This window comes from Petromyzon marinus, chromosome 3 (assembly GCF_048934315.1).
Source record: "Petromyzon marinus isolate PM22_M1 ecotype Great Lakes invasive population chromosome 3, UKy_Petmar_22M1.pri1.0, whole genome shotgun sequence".
Taxonomy (NCBI): domain Eukaryota; kingdom Metazoa; phylum Chordata; class Hyperoartia; order Petromyzontiformes; family Petromyzontidae; genus Petromyzon; species Petromyzon marinus.
In genome coordinates, this window is record NC_133669.1 from 17,875,181 (window position 1) to 17,896,198 (window position 21,018).

At 50.0% G+C, this 21,018-nt stretch overlaps 2 protein-coding genes across 5 annotated transcripts in view; both read left to right on the forward strand.

Moving 5' to 3' along the window:
- The window catches only part of LOC116955955 (calcium uptake protein 3, mitochondrial-like), a 32,681-nt gene extending 26,614 nt beyond the window's left edge, over positions 1 to 6,067 (forward strand). The window contains exons 10-12 of the mRNA XM_032977319.2: positions 637 to 745; positions 1,320 to 1,477; positions 2,929 to 6,067. Of these exons, the coding sequence (XP_032833210.2) occupies positions 637 to 745; positions 1,320 to 1,477; positions 2,929 to 3,027 (366 nt within the window). The 3' untranslated portion in view covers positions 3,028 to 6,067. The remainder of the gene's footprint in view (positions 1 to 636; positions 746 to 1,319; positions 1,478 to 2,928) is intronic.
- Positions 6,068 to 8,451: 2,384 nt separating this feature from the next.
- On the forward strand, positions 8,452 to 20,581 carry ZAR1L (zygote arrest 1 like). Of its 4 annotated transcripts, none has more exons than XM_032977340.2 (7): positions 8,452 to 8,551; positions 10,138 to 10,227; positions 11,756 to 11,908; positions 12,538 to 12,810; positions 13,399 to 13,491; positions 18,071 to 18,145; positions 19,078 to 20,581. In XM_032977340.2, the coding sequence occupies exons 1-7, from the start codon at positions 8,531 to 8,533 to the stop codon at positions 19,228 to 19,230; spliced, it is 858 nt and encodes a 285-aa protein (XP_032833231.2). In that variant the 5' UTR covers positions 8,452 to 8,530; the 3' UTR covers positions 19,231 to 20,581. The 4 variants fall into 4 exon arrangements, with proteins under 4 accessions (XP_032833231.2, XP_032833249.2, XP_032833240.2 ...); XM_032977358.2 differs by lacking the exon at positions 8,452 to 8,551 and adding an exon at positions 8,559 to 8,778; XM_032977349.2 differs by lacking the exon at positions 8,452 to 8,551 and adding an exon at positions 9,166 to 9,272.
- Positions 20,582 to 21,018: the final 437 nt, after the last annotated feature.

Sequence of the window (21,018 nt, forward strand, 5' to 3'; positions counted from 1 at the left end):
CACCACCCCATCATGTGCACTGCCACCCTTAATAGGTGCTCGTTACCATCAATTGCCTGTTGGGCCTACAAGGCTAAATGAGGGTATTTGGCTCGAGGTGTGTGTCTGTATAGGGGTGTTGTGTGTGGCCTCAAGGTGCACATGGCCTGGCACAAGCGTCGTGGTGACGTCACCGCCACTTAGTGGCGAATGGCGGTTGTTGTTTTTGTGCGTGCTGTGTGCGTGTCGACTCGGCCTCAAAGAGTACCTGGTGCAGTGTTTGAACATCGCCAGTTGGGAGTCAAAGGCGGCCAGGCACGGTGCTGGCCACCCACCCCCTAGTGCCGGCCTTCATAGGTGCTCGCTAACAGCACTTGCCCCAACAGTCTGTTAAGGCTATACGGGGGGGGGGGGGGGGGAGGTCTTTGTTTTGTTGTGTGTGGTGTTTTATGCAAATCATGTTCCGTCTGCATGTGCTATGTCTGCATGGCATGCTGTCCGTGTAGTGTGCCATGAGTGGTTTGCTGTGCGTGGCGTACTGTCCGTGTGGTGTGTCATGCGTGTGAAGTGCCGTGAGTGGTATGACGCCCGTGGTGCGACGCTCGTGGTGCCACACGTGCTGAAGAGGCTGTGCGTTTGCTGCCGTGCTGCCCACAGGGCATCACGTTTGAAGAGTACCGGGCGTTCTTCCAGTTCCTCAACAACCTCGAGGACTTCACCATCGCCGTGCAGATGTACACGCGAGCAGGCCTGCCCATCGGACCGGGTACCCGGGGACATGTGGGGGGACACACGCACAGGGATGCACGGGGGGGGGGGCACACGCTGTGACACATGGGAGGACACACACGGGGACAAATACAGGGACACACGGGGGAACATACACGGGGATGTGGGGACACACATGGGGACACACATGGGGACACACATGGGGACACACATGGGGACACATGGGGGAATATATACAGGGACACATGGGAGAACACGCGGGGACATACCGGGACACACCGGGACACATTGGGACACACACAGAGTGGAGACACTGTGGGGACACGCAACAAGGATACAGTTAGGGGACACACATTTTGTAATATGTGTTGTGTGCTGTTTATGATGATGTGCACTGTTTTTTCAGTGTGTGTAATGCCGTGTGTTGCGTGCGATGCTGTTGTGATGTGCGTCATGCAATGCTGTGTGATGTGTCTTGCGTACTGTTATCGTGTGATGTGTGATTTTGGTGACGTGTGTAATGTTGTGGTGGCGATGCCGTGTGCACTAATGTCGGAATGCTGCGTACTAATGTCGCGATGCTGTCGCTCTGCCTGACGCTGTGCCGCCAGAGGAATTCCGCCGCGCGGTGCAGGTGGTGACGGGCAGCCCGCTGTCGGCGCGCGTGACGCGCGTCGTCTTCTCCCTGTTCGATGCCAACAACGACGGGCGGCTCAGCCAGGCCGAGTTCATCGGCGTCATGCGGGAGCGGCTGCACCGCGGGTTGAAGGTGCGACCACGCGCACGCAACCACGCAACCACGCGCACAGAATCACGCGCAATCTTGTGTTTCGTTTGTTGCCCTTCATACATCGTGCGCAACCACTTGCAACCACTCGCACGTACAGTCGCACGCAACCGCTGCAACCACGTGCAATCACCCGCAACCGCGCAATCACGATCGACCGCGCACAACCATGAGGAACCACGTACCATTACTTAGAACCACGTGTAACCGCGCGCACGTACAACCGCGATCAACCACGCAAGCAACCACGTGCACTCAAGCGCAACCAGGCACATACTGCGACACCATGACGTAGTTACACCACACCAAATTAACACGACACTGATCCCAACGCCAAACTTAAACACCGTGCCACCAGATTAAAAAAAAATATCACATGCCATAACAACACACGACCACATTAAATATAAACAATACTACGCCACCTGGCAACATGACACACCTCCAATACGTTCCACCGTTACACCCAAACGTTCTGATGGCAAATGTGCAGTGGAGACGTGATGTCCATGCAATGTGTCTGATGTGATGTGCTGTGGTCTGTGATGTTGCCTGCGATGTTGTAATGTTGTAGTTACGTCTGGGGCTCCTGCTCTGTTGTTGTAATATTGCTTGTCACGTTTCTTGTGATCTCGCGACGTTACCTATGATGTCGTGATGTCGCCTGGGATGTTTTGACAATGTCCTGTCGAGTTGACGCTTCATGTGATCAACCAGCGTGAGAACGCAAGGGACCAGTGTTAAGTCTCATTTGCAAGAGTGAATTGGGTCGCCGAAATGGCAAAAAAGCTAAACTAATTTTAGGGTACAACGATGAAGCAAACAGAAATCGGAGCCAAAAAGAACTGTGTCATTTGAGAAATAGAAAATGTTCAAAAAATATATAAATCCGTGTTCAATAATACATTTCCTGCAGCGTAATGTTGGCTCGGGGACATTATTATCAGACCCATTGTAGCACAATTACATATTAAGTTACAGATATACACAACAGATATTGGTGTGGCTTTTGTCCAAATATGTAAACAGACGAGGATAAATTTTGACTTAAAACTTTCGCGACTGCAGGAATTCATATTCCTGGTTCTTTCGGTAAAGTCACGTAGATAGAAAATAAATATTGAATAAATTTTTTTGAAAGAAATGAAAACTTTAAATAAAACCAAAAACTATGACGTTTCGATGGCAACACAAGTGGTCTTCAGCAGGCGGAGAGAAAAGATGATGAAGACCGCTTGTGCTGCGATCGAAACGTCCTAGTTTTTTTTGCTTTTATTTTTTATTGTAATGAATTTTATTTTTTCTATCGCCGCGACTTTACCGAAAGAACCAAGAAGACGAAGATATATGATGTCAAAATGCAATGTGTAGGCGTAGTCATTGTAAAGAATCCGACAGCGTAGCATCAAACTGTGGTTTGTCCGTGATTCCAGAGCGTGCCGTCTGTGGGTCGGCCTGGGTACGTGGACTGTGTGAAGAGGGATATGGTCCGGGGCCTCCAGGAGTTCCGCAGGATGTACCAGAAGGCCTGATGGCATCGCAGCCGTCTTATCACCACGTCGCATCACCCTACGTTCTACACACGTCACCGTGTCGCATCACCCTACGTTCTACACGCGTCACCATGTATCACCCTACGTTCTACACACGTCACGTCACCATGTATCCCCCTACGTTCTACACACGTCACCATGTATCACCCTACGTTCTACACGCGTCACCATGTATCACCCTATATTCTACACACGTCACCATGTATCACCCTACGTTCTACACACGTCACCGTGTATCACCCTACGTTCTACACACGTCACCATGTATCACCCTACGTTCTACACGCGTCACCGTGTCGCGTCACCCTACGTTCTACACACGTCACCGTGTATCACCATACGTTCTACACACGTCACCATGTATCACCCTACGTTGTACACACGTCACCATGTATCGCCCTACGTTCTACACACGTCACCATGTATCACCCTACGTTCTACACACGTCACCGTGTATCACCCTACGTTCTACACACGTCACCATGTATCACCCTACGTTCTACACACGTCACCGTGTATCACCCTACGTTCTACACACGTCACCATGTATCACCCTACGTTCTACACACGTCACCGTGTATCACCCTACGTTCTACACACGTCACCGTGTCGCGTCGCGTTACCCCACGTTCTACACGCACCACGTGACGTGCGCCACGCAACTCGCGGCTCATCCCACCGCGTGCCGCATCGCGTCAGCGTTTCATGATCTCGCGATGCCGTAGCGCTACGTCGTCGCCCCACGCGGTGTACCTACACGCGCGGCTGCAAGCAGCCCACGTCTCGCTCACAGACGCTCTACGGCACGCCACGTCGCATCACATTTCATGGCACGTCTCCGCTCGCACCGTGCTGGGATTGAACCCAGGGTCAGCGTTTAACGTATGTGCATCTGTGTGGGGTGAACTAAATTGTTGGCAGTGGAGGTGGTGGTCTTTTGGCTCTGTGCGTCTAGATCTCTCAACGTCTCTGTTTCCGCGCACGTGTGTGTGTGTGTACCTTTGTATTTTTCACTCTCCGTGCCAACGTATTTCTGTTACTCTCGTGTTTCTCTGTGTCTCTTCCACCGTCTTGAGAAATGTCGCCCCTCAAAGGGTTTTCGGCGCCGCTCACAGTCCACGGGTAGCCGCCCCAGTCGCCCAGCCGGGCCCAATTGGCCTAACAGCCACGTGGAAGGGCTTCAAGTTTATTCGTTTCCAATTCGATTAACCAGCTGAGAACTCGAGAGACCAGAATAGTCTCGTTTGCAAGAGAGACCTGGGCAGTCTATGCTCTGCCATCAAGACTGCAAAGTGATGTTGATGATAAGTGTGATGATTGTTACCTACGGTGAAGACAATCTCATGGGGTGGTGGCTGGACTAACGATGTTATAATAAAAATATTGATCATTGGGGGGGGGGGGGGGGGCGTTTGATGCCTTTTGAGGTGTCACTTATGCACTTGCACTGTTGATGGTGTTGGTGGTGGTTTTGATATGTTAATGAGAGTGAGCTTTTTACATTTCACACAAATGACGTAACAAGGCTACGCTGCTGTCGAACTAATCAAGATTATGACGCTGCTTTGGCAGTGTCGCATACGTCCAAATAGACAAGCGAAAACTGTACACATTCGTAAATAACATTTCCCTGAAAGGAAATAATATGTAGCTATAATAGCAACATTTTGGATAATGGATACTGTTGTGAAGACGGGCCATTGTCAGCAATGTGTTACACACATTCAACTTAGTGCATTGTTATTAACGAATGTGTCGAGTGTTATCTCGACCGGTGGCTGTGTCGGGCTGCGCTGTGTTGTTATACACAGCAATATGTAACATTTTGCGGAGTTTGCAGGATATTGTGGAGGAGGTAGCTGGTTCCCGTGATACTGTGTGGCTGAAACATGTACAGGACAACTGGCGTGCATTGATTGACAGTGATTGAACCTGCACCCATTAAATTAGCACTGCTTGTCCACCTGATTTTGGATTATCGGTATTCGCATAAATGTCCTGGAATGCAGAACATGCTGCATTCAACACGCAATATTTAGCTGCTGCGGATGCTGCATTATGGGAAATGCTATCTTTTTCTAGTTTCTGTCTATACGTATATACTGGTTTCACCTTGGCCTGCGATCCTCAGTACAATATATAGCTCAGCTGGTGTACCTGCCGGGTTATCTCAGATTTACTTTTATAATATGGTGCAATGTAGTTGTGCTACAATGTATGGTAAACGCATGGAAGTTTCAACCTTATTGTGTGTGGATCGTCGGTACAGCACATTGCCACCGAATTACCGGCACGATTATCAAAGGTTGATGTGTGGTTTTATGAAAGCAGTGATGCCTCTATTCAAACTCCACCAGTCCAGGGTTGGACTCGACCACCGGGTCACAGGGAATGTACCAAGAAAATGGTCCAGGAGTTCAGTCGTCACACTCGCTACGAATTTGCAGCCCTTTGTCAATCCACTGCTGGATGAAGGCCCTTCCCCGTGCCGTCTCGTCCGTGGGTGACATTTGCCCACACGTCACGTTGGTCATTGTGGGGGTGTTGAAGGGTGGGAGGAGGTTGGAGTGCCCAGAACCGGTTTAAGTGTCACTCGCCACTGGTGGTAGCCGGGACCGGAATCAACCTAATGTGCGTGGATACATGGCGCAGTGTGAAAACCATTACACCGCCGCCCCCGTTGCCACGCTTATCTACAACTTCAATCATTCGCCGCACAATTGGTGTCTAGATTTAAGGTGTTCGGTTCGAGAGTGGTGGTCCAAATCCAGGGCATGCCAATTCGGACAAATGCCTGAGCTTCCCAGTGTGCCCCCATTCCAACCAGGGATGGTACCCAACCCGAGACCGACCCTCACCCCAAAGCCTAACCGTGTACAGGACACGTTCACCAGTCCCATCGGACGCATCTGGCGTGCGCTTTCGGACTCCGTATATGGGCAGTGCTTACCGACGCACCTTGGGGCTTCTTGTGTGTAAATGTCGTTATTGGGATGTATAATAAACGATGTTGGGTTGAGAGAGCCTGTGCCGTGTGTTGCCCTTTCCAAAGGGGCTCAAGGCGGGCCTGGCAATGCTGTGGGTGTCACACGTGGGGTGGGAGGGGGGTTATTTGACCATACTTCGTCACGCTGGTCGGTGCGGGTTAATGCAGGGAGCATTGATTCAGGAGCACAATGCTACACAAATGTAATAGATATTGCTACACTGCCATCTGCTGCCCGCCACGTGCAGCTGACCCAGTCTTGCTGTATTGAGCAGAATGAAGTGAATGTTTTTAATGCTGGCCACAGAAAGGTGGAATTTCCGCCGCTGTTTTCTACGGCGGCCAAAGGAAGTGAACACTGCAAGACGAATTCCTCCTTCGGCACGGGAATTGGTGGCTCGTAGCGCCGCCATGTGGCAACTTCATGACAATACATTCATTCCGCTCGCGGCGGAGAATACTTGCCCCTTGAATGCCAGGGTCCACGTCCCTTTGGTGTGTCAGGTGAGTGGTCGTGTCTGATGAGTGTGTCAGGTGAGTGGCGAGTGTTCAATGCATTAGGAAGCGAATAGGGAATCGAGAAGGTGAGGCGTTAAGAGAGGGATGGAGGGAGGTTGAGGAGGGGCTGCTTGATGTACAGGGGAAATTAATTCCAGTGGAGGAGCGCAAGGATGGAGAGTGATTGAACACGAGATTGGGCACAGGGAGTAGGAGAGACAGCGGGAGGGAGAGAAGATTGGGAACGAAGAGGAGGGGACATAGAATGAGATGAGAGAGGCGCGACGAGGTGGGGCAAGGCCATGAAGAAATGTAAAGAGGACAGCCCCAGGTATTTGAAAAGACAGGTGTGCAGTAAGCGGGCAGCCAGTGCAGTTTAAGGAGGAGAGGCGAAATGGGAGATTTAAAGGGGAGATTGAAAAAAAACCTGCCGTAAGTTAAAATGTCATTTGTTTTTATAGCATAGTATGTACATTTTACGTGGGGGAATCCGAGCGAGATCGCAAACCCAAAGCCATGGCAACGGTTGCACGCCATCGAATCGTGGAATTTCCTTCACTTGACTCGGCAACGCCTTCATGAGATGTTTAGGAAACGTGGAACATTGGGCCAGCGTCGGCTCCAACGGTTCTACCCAACCTTGCATATTTACTCGCTTAACATCTCGTTAAACATGCCCACGTTGGGCAAACGTTGGTTTTCGGTGGCAAGACGTGAACTACTTCGCCTGGTATACAGGAGGTCGTGGGCTCGATCCACTTCGTTGAGCTATCATTCGTGGCCATCCCGCTTCTGAAAAAGCCACATCGCTCAGTGGGCCTTACCTGGTAACACATTCCTGCGGAGGGAGCTGGTAGGAACGTTGGGTTGCTCGGTCAATGGCCAGGGTCAACGGCGGCGTGGTGTATTCCGCAAATATGCCCGACTGTGAGGGCGGGCACAAGCCGGCGTGAGTAGGTTAAACGTTGAGTTTTATAAGGGCACCACGGGGTGACCAGCCCCTCCCCACCCAGCCCCACCCCACCCAGCCCCACCCCTCCCACCCCCCACCCAGCCCTTCCCCACCCTCCCCACCCGGCCCCTCCCCACCCAGCCCCTCCCTCCCCACCCAGCCCCTCCCCACCTCCTCTCCACCCAGCCCCACCCCTCCCATTTTTGGATGCACGACGGACGGACGGACACAATAATCCCCTGTGGGCTGGTGTAACCAGGAGGTTCCTACCAGTAAAAAGTTTAGTTTTTAGAGACTGGGCAGAGAAGGTGGGGTGGGTGGGGGGGTAAGTGGGGTGGGTGGGGGGGTAAGTGGGGTGGGTGGGGGGGTAAGTGGGGTGGGTGGGGGGTAAGTGGGGTGGGTGGGGGGTAGGTGGGGGTGGTGGGGTAGGTGGGGGTGGTGGGGTAGGTGGGGGTGGTGGGGTAGGTGGGGTAGGTGGGGGTGGTGGGGTAGGTGGGGGTGGTGGGGTGGGGGTGGTGGGGTGGGTGGGGGTGGTGGGGTGGGGGTGGTGGGGTGGGTGGGGGTGGTGGGGTGGGTGGGGTAGGTGGGGGTGGTGGGGTGGGTGGGGGTGGTGGGGTGGGTGGGGGTGGTGGGGTGGGTGGGGGTGGTGGGGTGGGTGGGGGTGGTGGGGTGGGTGGGGGTGGGTGGGGGTGGTGGGGTGGGTGGGGGTGGTGGGGTGGGTGGGGGTGGTGGGGTGGGTGGGGGTGGTGGGGGTGGTGGGGTGGGTGGGGGTGGTGGGGTGGGTGGGGGTGGTGGGGTGGGTGGGGGTGGTGGGGTGGGTGGGGGTGGTGGGGTGGGTGGGGGTGGTGGGGTGGGTGGGGGTGGTGGGGTGGGTGGGGGTGGTGGGGTAGGTGGGGTGGGTGGGGTAGGTGGGGTGGGTGGGGGTGGTGGGGTGGGTGGGGGTGGTGGGGTGGGTCTCCACCCCTCGTGCACCTGGGGGTTTATAGCTAATTAATGACGTCACCAATTAAAAGGCGGCACGTGACCCGATCCCCGACAATTCGAAGATGGCGATGAGCCCCAGAGGAGTGAGTGGTCGGCTTAGAACCGAAGTCGTTGCGTTGCGTGTACAATATTAATCATATTCAGTGGTAACTTTACGTTTAAACGTTATACGTCTATTATTAATCATACGCATTTGTCGAGTTGGCCGCTCGTGGCTGTATAAGGCTCTGTCAGAGTAGTTGTTGGTGATGTGCTGTTTGTGGAATGTTGCCATTGTGGTAACCGCTTTTAATAGTCGGTAACTCTTTCGGTAAGTATAAACTTGAATACGATGGTCGTTTGTTCCGGATAATAAGACGCACCTTTTCCCTGCTTTGTAATTTAAAGCAAACGGGGGGGGGGGGGGGCTGCGTCTTACATTCCGGTGTATGTGCGTGAGCAGATCTTGTTGAACTTTACTGACACGGAGCGTTTGTATAATCCTGACGATGGAAGCGATGTATGTTAACGACCCTAACCCACAGAGAGGTGATTTACAAACGAGATTCCGATTTGCAGGCCTACTAATTCGTTAGAATCGGTTCCCCTTCGACTTGGTAAAGGTAGATGATCTTGATTGCGCAGCGATTTCCCGTGATCGAATGATTTCGGCATGAGCGTGGGATCTCGAAAGCCAAGCAAGGGGGGGGGGGATAAAAAAAAAACCCCACAGCCACTGGATTAAGACTTCACTTAACTACCCCAGACTGCAACAACAATAACAACAAAAGATCGAGGCACGACACTCCGCTGATGCTTTCCCGGGTACAACAATCGAAATTAAATATACAGTATCTCTATAACTAGAGTGCTTGGATGCTGTAGGCAGGGCCGGATTAAGGTTCTTGTATGCTCTTAGGCACTTAAGTTTCCTAGTTCTTTAGTGATAAGTTTATAACAGTTGGCGCTGCTGCTGCTGCTGTCAATGTTACCGATTACTCTCACCGTTGATCACTCGCTAAAGCTGATTTTTTTTTTAAATCAACCATAGGACAACAACAACAACACTTGTCTTCCCTTGCGTTGGCGCTTCGGTGTTGAGAATGAGATGGTGCGAAAAACGCCATTGTAAGATGTTACTGCTAATTTTGCAACGAAAACGTCTCGGAAAGTTAATCTCCGGTGTGAATTTCTCTCACCTTGTGCAAAAAAAAAACGATTGACACGACTGCCTCTTTGAATATATACTCTGCCGATCTTTTATATATAAATATATTTATTCAAGAAGATATCTTGCTAAAAAAATGTATCATACAAACAACAAAAAACATGGGTCACATTTTTTTGTTGTTCGTGGGCCCTTCAGTTTTCGTTGGCCCGAGACACGGTGCCCAACCGTGCCTATTGGATGATACGGCCCTGGCTCGAGGCAGCTCTGGGGCTACGTGGTGGGCAGCCAACGCATCCAATTGGTGTGTTAGCTGTACTGCCCTCCCAGGTCTATGATCCCTGCCTTCACCAACCGGTACGGACCAACGTGGTTAGAATACAGGATTGACCTCCCCCCAGGCTTCCGTACCCCTCACAACTCGCACGGCCTGTGGAGACCCCCCTCATGCAGCAGTGGATTGACAACAGGGCTGGGCGTTGTTGCCTGCGCCTAATCCGTGCTGTTGTTCCCTACACACAGCTCGTGCCTGCCTGGCAATGGACCCCTTGGCCTCTGGCCTGGAAACTGGCCCAGTGGCCCGGAGACATGACCACGCTTCTGGAAGGAGAGGTAACACTAACCGGGGCAGCGCACGCGGTGTGTGTGTGGTAGTGTAGCGGTTAGCGCACTGTGCTACGAACCCAGCAATCCCGAGTTCGATTCCCGCTCAATGCCACCATCAGCGATGAATAACTGAACCTGTCCTGAGCTTTTTCCCCAAGGTCGATTCAGCCTTAAATGCCAACAATCCTGGGTGCCATTGTATGCTGTACGAGGATCTTTGTGTTGATGTGGGATAGAGTGCTGGTACAGCGGGCTAGCACACGACCCTGTAGCCAGGTCCGATTCCGTGACACAGGTTACATCTGTGGCGAGTGATTTACATGAACCTGGCTTGTGTCTCATCTAGGTCGACTTAGCTTTAAATGATTACCGGTGACAAAAATGCAGCTGGGCATGGTGCTGTCTGTTATTGGCTGCACGGGGTAGGGGGATCTTTGCTTTTGTGTGCTTATGTTGATGGTCGGTTGCAATAAGGTGGCCGGGTGCGGCGGTGGGTTGGCGGTTGTCATATGGTGGCAGTGACGATACTGTGTTGGTATTTGGTGGTTGTGGGTGTATTTCTGTGGATGGTAGTGCTGTCACTGTGTCGCTAGTTGTGGGTGGGGTTGATGTTGCCTGTGGTGGTGTGTGTGATGGTGACATTATATAAGGGTAGACTTTATAGACTTTGGCTGTGTTCGAGTGGAGGCTGTCCATAAGGGGTTGAGTATCGTGTAAGTTTTTGCCCAGGAATTCTGTCCGTACATAGCGGCTGGCCTTCTGGCGAGGGGGCGGCCGTTTCAAGAGGACTTCCGGCAGGCGGGGGAGGGGGGGACCGCTGTATTCATAGAGGAGATGTATCCTGACGTGGCCTCGCTAAAAGGGTCGGCAAACCTGCGGCTCCAGAGCCGCGTGCGGCTCTTGTTTTTTTGTTACTGAATTGGAAAAAAATTACTCTTGTTATTTTGGTTGCCGACCCCTTACCATGGGAGGTCCAGTTTACCATGGGAGGTACAGTTTACCATGGGTAGGAGTCTGCAACCTGCTACTCTGGAGCAGCATTTGGCTCATTATGGACTGCTTCATGACGTTATTTATTAAAGACCACCATCTGGTATTCACGTGGTATTGCGGCTCTTCGAATATTAAGTGTTTTACCAAATGCCAATTGCAGCAGAGGTTTAACTGTTCGAATCCAGCGGCCCCCCCTGACGAATACTGCTGCTGTAATAATCATAACAATGCGTGCCGTAAACGTTAAAGATCCCGGGACATCATTCGCGAGAGCAGTTCATTGTGTGCCAACGTCGCGGTCCAATTTTTGCGAAGGTTGAACATTTTCGTGCAAATTTATCAATTATGATTATACATAGCAAGTATCCTCTCCCCAAATGGAGGACCACAGAGCTTGGGCAATTGTTGGTGCCGCTTTCTGCCTGCCTAACAGCTTCCTTTGTTTTTCCTGCCCTAACGAGCTAAATGGCCTTTTATTCAAAGTGGTTATAGTGGTATAATTGTGGATGTTGTGGTGTATTGTGGTTGTTATTGTGACCAGGTGGGCCCCTGTACACGCGAAGTTGCGGTCCAGGTGTCCCCGCGCCGTGACTCCTCCGTTCAGTGCGACCTGGAGGGCCCCATCCACGTCCGCCCCGATCTGAGGCCACGTCCACTTCTTGGCCAGAGGCCAAAAGCCCAGCAGGGCCAGTTGGTGCGTGCGCCCGCGTGTGTGACTGACAAGCCATGTCGGCATCATCACCTTAACCTCACATTTGACTAGTTGTCAAATTTTCAAGTTTATTTTGCTTAACCAGGTGAGAATTGACAAGACCAGTATAGCGTCTCATTTGCATAAAAGTACAGCAGGTGAAGCAAATTAAAATCGGCGCAAAAACAACTGTATCGTCAGATGAGATATCGGGAATATTGCGCAAAAAATAAATCGGTGTTGAATAATGTATTCCCTATCGCGTAAGTTGGCACAGGCAAATTAGTTCAAAAGTCACAAACATTAAATATAGGGTGACTGTTTTGCTAATATGTAAACAGAAAAGGTTATATGAAGTCGAATGCAATTGCAAGTGCAGTTATAAAGAATTGACCAAATAAAATTGTGGTTTAGATGGACACTTTTTTGTATATGGCTATGTTTCTATTCAGGTTGTGCTTCAGATTTTCTGATTCAATCCTAAAATCTGACCGTGCTATGAAATTGTGGATTGCTTTTTAGGGGAATACATTTTTTCAAAATAAATGTGCAGTAAAATGTTGCTTATGCTTGCATCCTATTATTATAAAGCAATCACTTGTATTTCTACAATTTACTTTCCTTCCATACAGGGGAAGGCCTCTTCACCATGTGGAATCGGGGCAATATGCTCCTATGTACCCTTGCGCCATCCGCTAAACGTCATCGCCATGGAAGGGGTTACCAGAACCAACAGTTCCCAGCCAGCAGGAAGTGACGACGTCACCAAAGCCCAGGACGAAGGAAGTGATGTCGTCAAAGCCCAACAAGCAGGAAGTGACCCGGCCAATGCAGAAAGTGGGGGGGAAGTTGAAAGCGACCATGTGACCGAAGGGCAGGAGAAAAGGAACTATCCGTCGTTTCAGGTATGCGGGCCATAGTCAGATGTTTGCGATCCTGGAGCCTTTCCGTGTGGTTCCAGGAACCCTGCATGCTGTATGTTCCTACCTGGCCAAGGTTGTTTCCCCACGCCGTGATCATGTTGGGATTTTGTCTTGTGTCGATCATCCAGGTTGAAATGGTTGCTGTCTTGTGGGCAAGCCATTTGGGATTGGCTTATGTTTTGTCAATCAAGGGTTGAGGTTTTCCCAGTGTGCACGGGTCGGCCTGGCATCATGACGGGAGAGCAAGCGGCTTGCAATCGGAAGACTGCGAGTTGAATGCCTGTTTTTAGGGGCTTGACTCATACCACTTTGTGGGAAAGTCAACGTTAATCATCGTTTTGATAGACTCGCCCCTTTCCCTGGAACGTGTAAATTTCCACCCCTGGCTCAGGGCTGTAAACAGGAGGTGAGCGCCTCCTCGATGGTGATTTAAGCAGGAAATCATCTTGAAATGTGTGAATAAAGTTGAGATTTCCCCCAGTGTGTTGACGAGCCTGGCTGATGGACTGGGCTGATATTTCTCCCACGTCGACGCGCATGTGTGCGTGTGCGCGCGTGTGATTTTTTTAGTTTCTGGAACAGAAGTACGGCTATTTCCACTGCCGGGAATGTGGCACACGATGGGAAAGTGCCTTCACCTGGTGCGTGTCCGGCACCTTCAAGGTAAGCAGCAGGCGCACGAATAAAGCAGCCAAGCATCCCGGTTTGGCTGGGACTGTCATGGTTTCAGAATGGTTCCTTCACAGTTCTGATGCATTTGTGGAAATGTGTTTTTATTATCCCTAGTTAAAAATGTTCTGGCTTTATAATATATATGCTTTGGGTCTTTAGGTAAAGCCACGTAGATAGAAGAAAAAAAAAAAATATAACGTTTCGATCGGAACACAAGCATTCGTCATCAGGTGAACAAATAGCGCGAGAGCTGATGCAGGATGTTATAAAGGTTTGAGATGGGTGTAAGCCCAATTGTCATAAGCGAAGTGGGTGGGGCTAGTGATGAAATTTGCATGAAATGTAGGATCGGAGAGCTCCACGTTGACGAGGCTGCGGAGGTGGCCCTTGTATTGAGAGCTAGCATGTCAATGTAAGGTCGTAGAGTCACCGCCACATAAAGGAAAACGAGCAACGGTGGCTGTGATAGACATTTAACCTGTTAATGTAACACCAGAGTCCAAAATAACTACTAAACATCACAGCGAATTGTATGACTTAACCTGGTTAACAACGTCCTTCCAATGATTGCTCAGTTTGTACCCATCTTCTCGGTTGAAATTGGCTGTTTATATTTCTGGATGGCTTCATTAACGAATCTTTGCTGATAGCCAGTGGGTTTGTAGAGTACCTTCGTCTTGGAAAAATAAATTTCGTGTGAGCCCACAGCATTAAAACAATGATCAGCCACGGCCGAGGTATTGGTCCTACCGTGTTTCAGATCTGCCTTATGTTCACGAACACGCTCCGAGACATGTCGCTTAGTTTCCCCAATGTAACTATTGCCGCAGACACAGCTTAGTTTGTAGACGTCCGGGGTATTGCATGTCATGGATCACATCCTTCATAGATGGGATCAGATCACAAATTGTATGTAGTGTGTTAAATCGAACCTGGATCTTGTGTTTGCTCATGATTTTGGAAATCTTTTTGGTGACCCCTGCTATGTATGGCAAGGTGATGGTTTTGATTGGTTCCTCAGATGGTTCTTTCCCAACGGTTAGGGTAATAGCTTTACGGATTGTGTAGTCTGAATATCCATTCGTCTTGAGGGCTTGGTGTATGTGTTCTAGTTCACTGGCTAGGTGGTGATGGTGTATGGAATTGATGTGGTTGAAGAATTGGTCAGATGACGAATGTGTCATCTACTTACCTCTTCCAAAAGGAAGGACGTAGGGTGGATGCTTGGATGGCACCTGTCTCAAAGTTTTCCATGAAAACATTGGCTTCAACTTGCAGATAAGGGATAACCCATTGGGGTACCTTCAACTTGTTTGTAGAATGTTTCATTCCAGGTGAAGTAAGTGTTGGTGAGGCAGTGTCTAACCAGGGCCGGTACATCAGCATTCAGTCCTTGTTGGACCAAATCTTCAACGATTGCAATAGTGTCCGGAACAGGAACTTTGGTAAACAAAGATACTACATCGAAACTGACAAGCAAATCACCTGGAGATAGTGAGATGTCCTTCATTAACGATACCAAGTGAGCTGAGTTAAGAACAGCTGAGGTGGTCTTACCAGTGAATTGTTGTAAGGTCTCAGACAGAAATCGGACCAGTTTGTAGGTGGGTGAGGTCAATGGTGGAGACGATAGGCCGAAGGGGTGTACCCTCTTTATGGATTTTTGGAAAGCCATAAAATCTGGGTGGTCTAGCAGCAGAGGGTTTTAAGGAAAGCCGCTTGGTTTGATTAAAGATGTCGAATCAGTGATGATATTGTTGGTTTTGGTAACCAGGCGGTTGGTGGGATCTCTATTGATTTTGGTATAGCTACCATCATTAAGTAGGTCCTGAATTTTGTATGTCAGGGGTGGGGAACGTCCAGCCCGTGGGCTGTATAAGGCCCGCAAAATCATTTGGTGTGGCCCTGCCAAGGCAACCACAGGCGGGACTCGAAATTCAATAAATCTAGGAGCAAACCTGGAAAAGCAGTTGCGAGTAGCAACATCATCAATACCAGCTAACATCATCACACGCCTCGCCAAAGAGAAGCAGTTCCAGCCATAATATTAGGGGTGAGTTAGTTAAATGTTTGACCAAATATAACAGGCTAATTTTTATGTTGATAATTTTGTATGGCCCGAGAAATGATGTTATAAATATCCAAATGGCCCTTGGCAGAAAAAAGGTTCCCCACCCCTGATGTATGTGGGTTTGTCCATGATGACAGTAGCATTTCCCTTGTCGGCTGAGAGGATGACTGTCATCTCTTTTTTAGTTGAGAAAGCTCAATAATATAGGGAAAGGGGCGGGGCTACCTGAGTAGTGGGCGGGGTTAGCAGAAGGGTAGGTGGGGCCTGTGGGTAGTTGGCGAGTCCAATATCAAATGGTGAGTCTACTCACTGTGGGTGATGATAGCGGTTGAGTGGACGTATGGCTATCGAAAAGTGGTTGAGGCTAGGAAAGGGAGTTGTAAAGGACGCTACTGGGCAGTTGAAGGCAGTCACTCTCCAACAACAACGAAGGGCAGAGGAGTGATGCTCAACGAGCGGGCGGATAAAATGCAGCAAGTTGGAACAGTAGGGGGTACAGTTGGTGCATCTGCCAGTCATCTCAGTCAGCCATCCCATGGCACCTGAGTCTGTCCCGTCACCTCCCGTCAGCGAACCTTCGACACTTCACGTGGCCTCAAAGCACACCTGGCCTGACACAGGTGCCGTGGTGATGTCACCGTCACTTAATAGCGAATGGCGGGTATTGGTAGGTGCCAACTCACCACGTATCCTCTTTGAGCCTCCCAGAAATTGGCAACTTTTGTATTAGCGTGTTTGTGAGAAGCTTGTGGTGGTACCTTTGTGGTCAGGGGCGGAGCCAGGGGGGTGACAGGGGTAACACTCTGCGTAGAAGTGTACGACACTCGGTCTGGCGGACTCCGTGCAACTGCATTGTCAGAGTGTGTCGCCAACCGATGGCGTCTAGTTCAACAGCCTGACTCTCTAATCATTTTTGAAATTAAAATTTGTTGAATATCACCCCGGCCTGAAATCCTGGCTCCGCCCCTGTTTGTGGTGGCAGTGGGTATTAATCTGTACGAGGGGAACGAAGGTGGCCTGGTACATTGGATTTGCTGGACCCTCCACACGCCTTAATAGATGCTCAATAATGTCACTTGCCCCAAGTATCTCGAAAATGTATTCTGGTTCAATGAAGGACCTTTGTATTTTGTAATTGATTAATATTGATGGACACTAGGGATGTGCTTATGATTTTCGTATTGATCAAAATAAAAATAATCGGGCCGAGATGCGCAATTTCTCATGATCCCCAAAATATTTCAGCTCAAAACACAAAATGAGAGTGGTGTCACGAACACTACTTCACATCCGCGCTTTTTGCTCCAAAAGTGGTGTCACTTTTGTTAGCATGTGGACTCGGGTGCCACTCTCTCTGTATGTTCAACTTCTTTCACACCGTACGTAGCCAACCGTGCTAATCGGAGGTGCAGAGGAAGGACAACAAACTAAACACAAAAAGCAGTTCTGAAGAAAATAATATCGGTCGGAAGTTTCAGTTTTTCTAGATCACCCTCTCAATTTGTTATTTCTGGTGTAAAAGTCAACTTCTGAAAATTACATTTCTAATTTGTTCACATTTAAAGATTGCTCCGGATCGCCCTCTTTCCTCGGCTTCTGTGTCTATGCCCCTAGAAATTTTTACTCTGTGTATTTACTGTAATGCATTTTTCAACTCCGTCGAGCAACGAGTAAATATTGATGGATTGTCTGTAAACTTGCGGTGGCTTCAGTTTTAACAACAAATGGATACAGCCAGGCGACGTGACCTTGAAAAATAACAAACTTGAATTTTCAGTACAATCCTAATGTAGACCGTAAATTATCTTAACTGATTTTTTTTGAGAAATTATCGTAAAAAAGCTGAAATTTTAAAATCTGAAACGCATCCCAGATATATACACAGAAGATGGGTTGATGGCATCAACGGGGACTTGAAATAGAATAACGTGGTCTGCAGGAAAGCATTCGCCGTGACAAGTGGAAGACGTTTTTCCAGCCTCATAAGTTGCTGCTATGTGACAACTGTTGGAAGAGTGGGGGTGGAGGGGTGGGGGGAAAGAGATTGGAAACTTGTACGATGGTACATGTTAAACTGCGAAAAAATATTTGTCGAAAAACTATGCCAAACTTTGTAAAAAAAATTGTCCTTGGCCAAAGGAAAAGCATTTCTTTGTGCAGAATGCATTCACAGTGGAATATTGTGGGAAATGTTGGCATTCACATTTGATGGGTACGATCAGTGGTCGAAATATGCAGGTATACGACAGTACCGCCATACCGGCAGCATCTCAGAACAACAAACATGTAAACCAGCACTTCAGAATGGTTTCGGTGCCCATGCTATTATGTTTCCGCAGCAGAGGGGGAACTGCAAAGGGCATCAGCTGCAGGAAGAATATTTAATATGGGGAACTTTAGATTTCCATATCGACCACTGGTCACCGAGTTACAATGATATGGGTAATGCCTGTGATTATTACAAATGTAGCAGATCATGCCGGTCCTCTTTCTCACCAGGTTTACTTCAAGCAGCTTTGTCGGAAGTGTCAGAAGTCCTTCAATCCTTACCGCGTGGAGGACATAGTGTGTTCGGTGAGATACGAATGCGTGCAAGAATGAAATAGCATGCACGTGTGCGTGCATGCACACGTGACTGGGGAGTGGTAGCGTAGCAGTTGGCGCGCTGTGCTACAAACCTGGTGACCCGAGTTCGATTCCCGCTCACAGCCAACACCAGTGATAGCAATTATCTGAACTGGTCCTGGGCCTCACAATAGGTCGACTCACCCTCAAATGAGTACCTTGTGCAACGTGTAAACGTCGCCACTGGGGAGACAAAGGTGGCCAAGTGTGGTGCTGGCCACCCATCCCCTCGTACTGTGCCAGCCTTAATTGGTGTCCGTGAACAGCACTTGGTCCAAAAGCCTGTGCAAAGTCTTTGCACGTGATTGTTGTGGGTGTGGGAGCGGTGGCGTAGTGGTTTGTGCACTGCTAAGAACCCTGTGCCCTGAGTTACATTCCCGGGCCAATAGCTAATGGTAATTACTTTAAATGGTCCTGGGCCTCTCCTAGTTTGTGCGACTGGTGTGCTGTGTAAGCATCAGCACCGAGGAGACAAAAGATGGCTAAGCGTGATGCTGGCCACACCACCACCCATTTTTGCAGCGTGCCGGCCTTCATAGCTGCTCTCTTAACAGCACTTGTGCCCCAGCGGTCTATAGCTGTAAGGGGATTGTGTATCCTGTGCTATGCACATCCCATGTAAGTCCACTCTTGAGTGTGCATCCGTAGTATCCATGTCCTCCGCGAGGATGCATACCTTTCCCTGGGCTCTGTCGCCACTGCAAATAAACAGTGGAAAACCACCTGTACCGCGATGAGCTGTACCACGAGCGTGACTCGTATGTGCAAGTGGAAAGGGAAGGAGGGGAGGGGGTGGTGGCGGTGTGCTACGAGTTGCCCTGTTTGTATATCCCCTGCGCTCGCGTGTATTTTGTGCATGTGTCCCCTATCCCGCCGTGCAGCGGTGTTCGCGCCCCGTGTGCGTGTGCTCGTCGGTGCAAGGCCGCTCGTTCCCGCGAGCCCCGCGTCGCCCTCACCGCCAGGACCTGTGCTCGCGCTGCCGCGGGCGGCCACTATCCTGCGTGCGCACATTCAGCTTCAAGTACATCCTGTGATGGCCCGCGCATGCGAGCGTGCGTGCGCGTGTGTACGCCGCGCTGGTCGTGCGCGCTGTACCACGTGCGCCGTTGCGTTGCGCAAAGGCTCGCGTACATCACCACGCTCGACACAGTGCCACGACATGTTTACGTACGAATACACAATTCACCGAACCGCGCTGATCAACATGGAGCATGGTCAAGTGATCCTCGTTGTGTGTCTGCTGCTGTGCTCTGCGTATGTGAACGCCGCGGTCATTGTTCTATGCATGCCACCGTGTACTCTGCCATGTACACAGGAGCACGTATCATGCAACACATGTACACCACCAGCACCCCAATTAGTGTCCTACACATTTGTGTCGTGCGCTCAAGCATGTACACGAGATTACGTATAAGAAAACTCATGCACTACCACGCCTTGTCCTACACGTCGTGACGTGTACAAATTCACAAGCCCACACTAAACCACGCCGAGTGCAACACAAGCGACATACTACTGCCACTACCTTACTGCGTGCATTGTCCTGTACGTCGTTCAATTTGCACTTCGACGTGCACATGGGGCCACATGTATGACAACGTGCTACATGCACACACCCTCATCCACACACGGCACTACTTATAACAGCATAGTCTGCAGCGTGTAGGGCACAGCATGTTAATGAAGCACGTCGGGGAGACGCAACCCCTTCACCAACCCACACTGACTAGTGTGGCAAAATACGGTCCAATGACCCCCATTACTGCATTGTATTCATAACAGGCTGTAAATTAAGCTTCGACTTGGATTGTATTCTGTAATCACGCACGCAAACTACACCAGTGGTTCTCAACCTTTTTGGTACGTCAGCTCCCCCACCCCCCAAAATTTAAAACCACTGATTCCCTGCGCCCCCCCCCCCCCCCTTTCCATAGGTTCCTAAAGTAAGGACTCGCGTTTCCTCCCCTCCAGTCAACACGGTGCTAGGGATGTTAGTGAAGTATTTGCTTCAAGGTGTGTGATGGTGTATTTTGTCGCCACGATGCGACGCTGACATTCCCAGTGCAAGTTTAAACCTTTCCCCTGCATCGTGTCCATCATGCCACAGCAAAGGCAACTCGCTTGGTGGCTAAGAACCCCGCTGCACTACATCTTGTTATTTTGTGTCACCACATTGTGCACAACAAGACACGCGAGTGGGTCGGTGGGACGGGGGGGGGGGTCGTGGACATTCGCGGGACTGGTGGTCAGGTCTCCACAGTAGCCCCCTCATGTGAGTTTGTAAACGCACTCCGCTTCTTGTGGTTGTCTACCACTGTTTTTGAAACCCAGAAGCTCCTGCACTGAAAATGGATGAGATTTCAATAAATCTAATGAAGCACGCCCCATGCCTGTGTGACTGTCTAGTCCGATAGCGTGTCTCCAGTGTGCTTGTTTGTACATCACAGCATCCTACTCCAGCTTATAAGAAGCACTTTCCCCCGCCCCTGTATTTTTAAGCTATAGTTGGGGGGGTTGTGTGTGGGGGGAGGGGGGGTCTTATAATGCGGTAGCTGTGTGTAGCCAGAATTTATTAACTTCATTGACACGGAGAAAAAGTTTGGGGCGCGGCTTTTAATGCGGTGAATATGGCGATAAAACCTTGCATTTACAGCGTGAATGCGAGTAGCCCAAAAGGAATTTCCACGCTATGTATTTAAAAGCCAATCGTCAGTGTTGGCACGCAGCCTTGTTAATTCGGACATGTATGTATGTAGGAACGTTGAACTTTTCGCACCGTACGTGCGAAAATACACATGAAGCTAAGGTAATTTGGGAAGTGA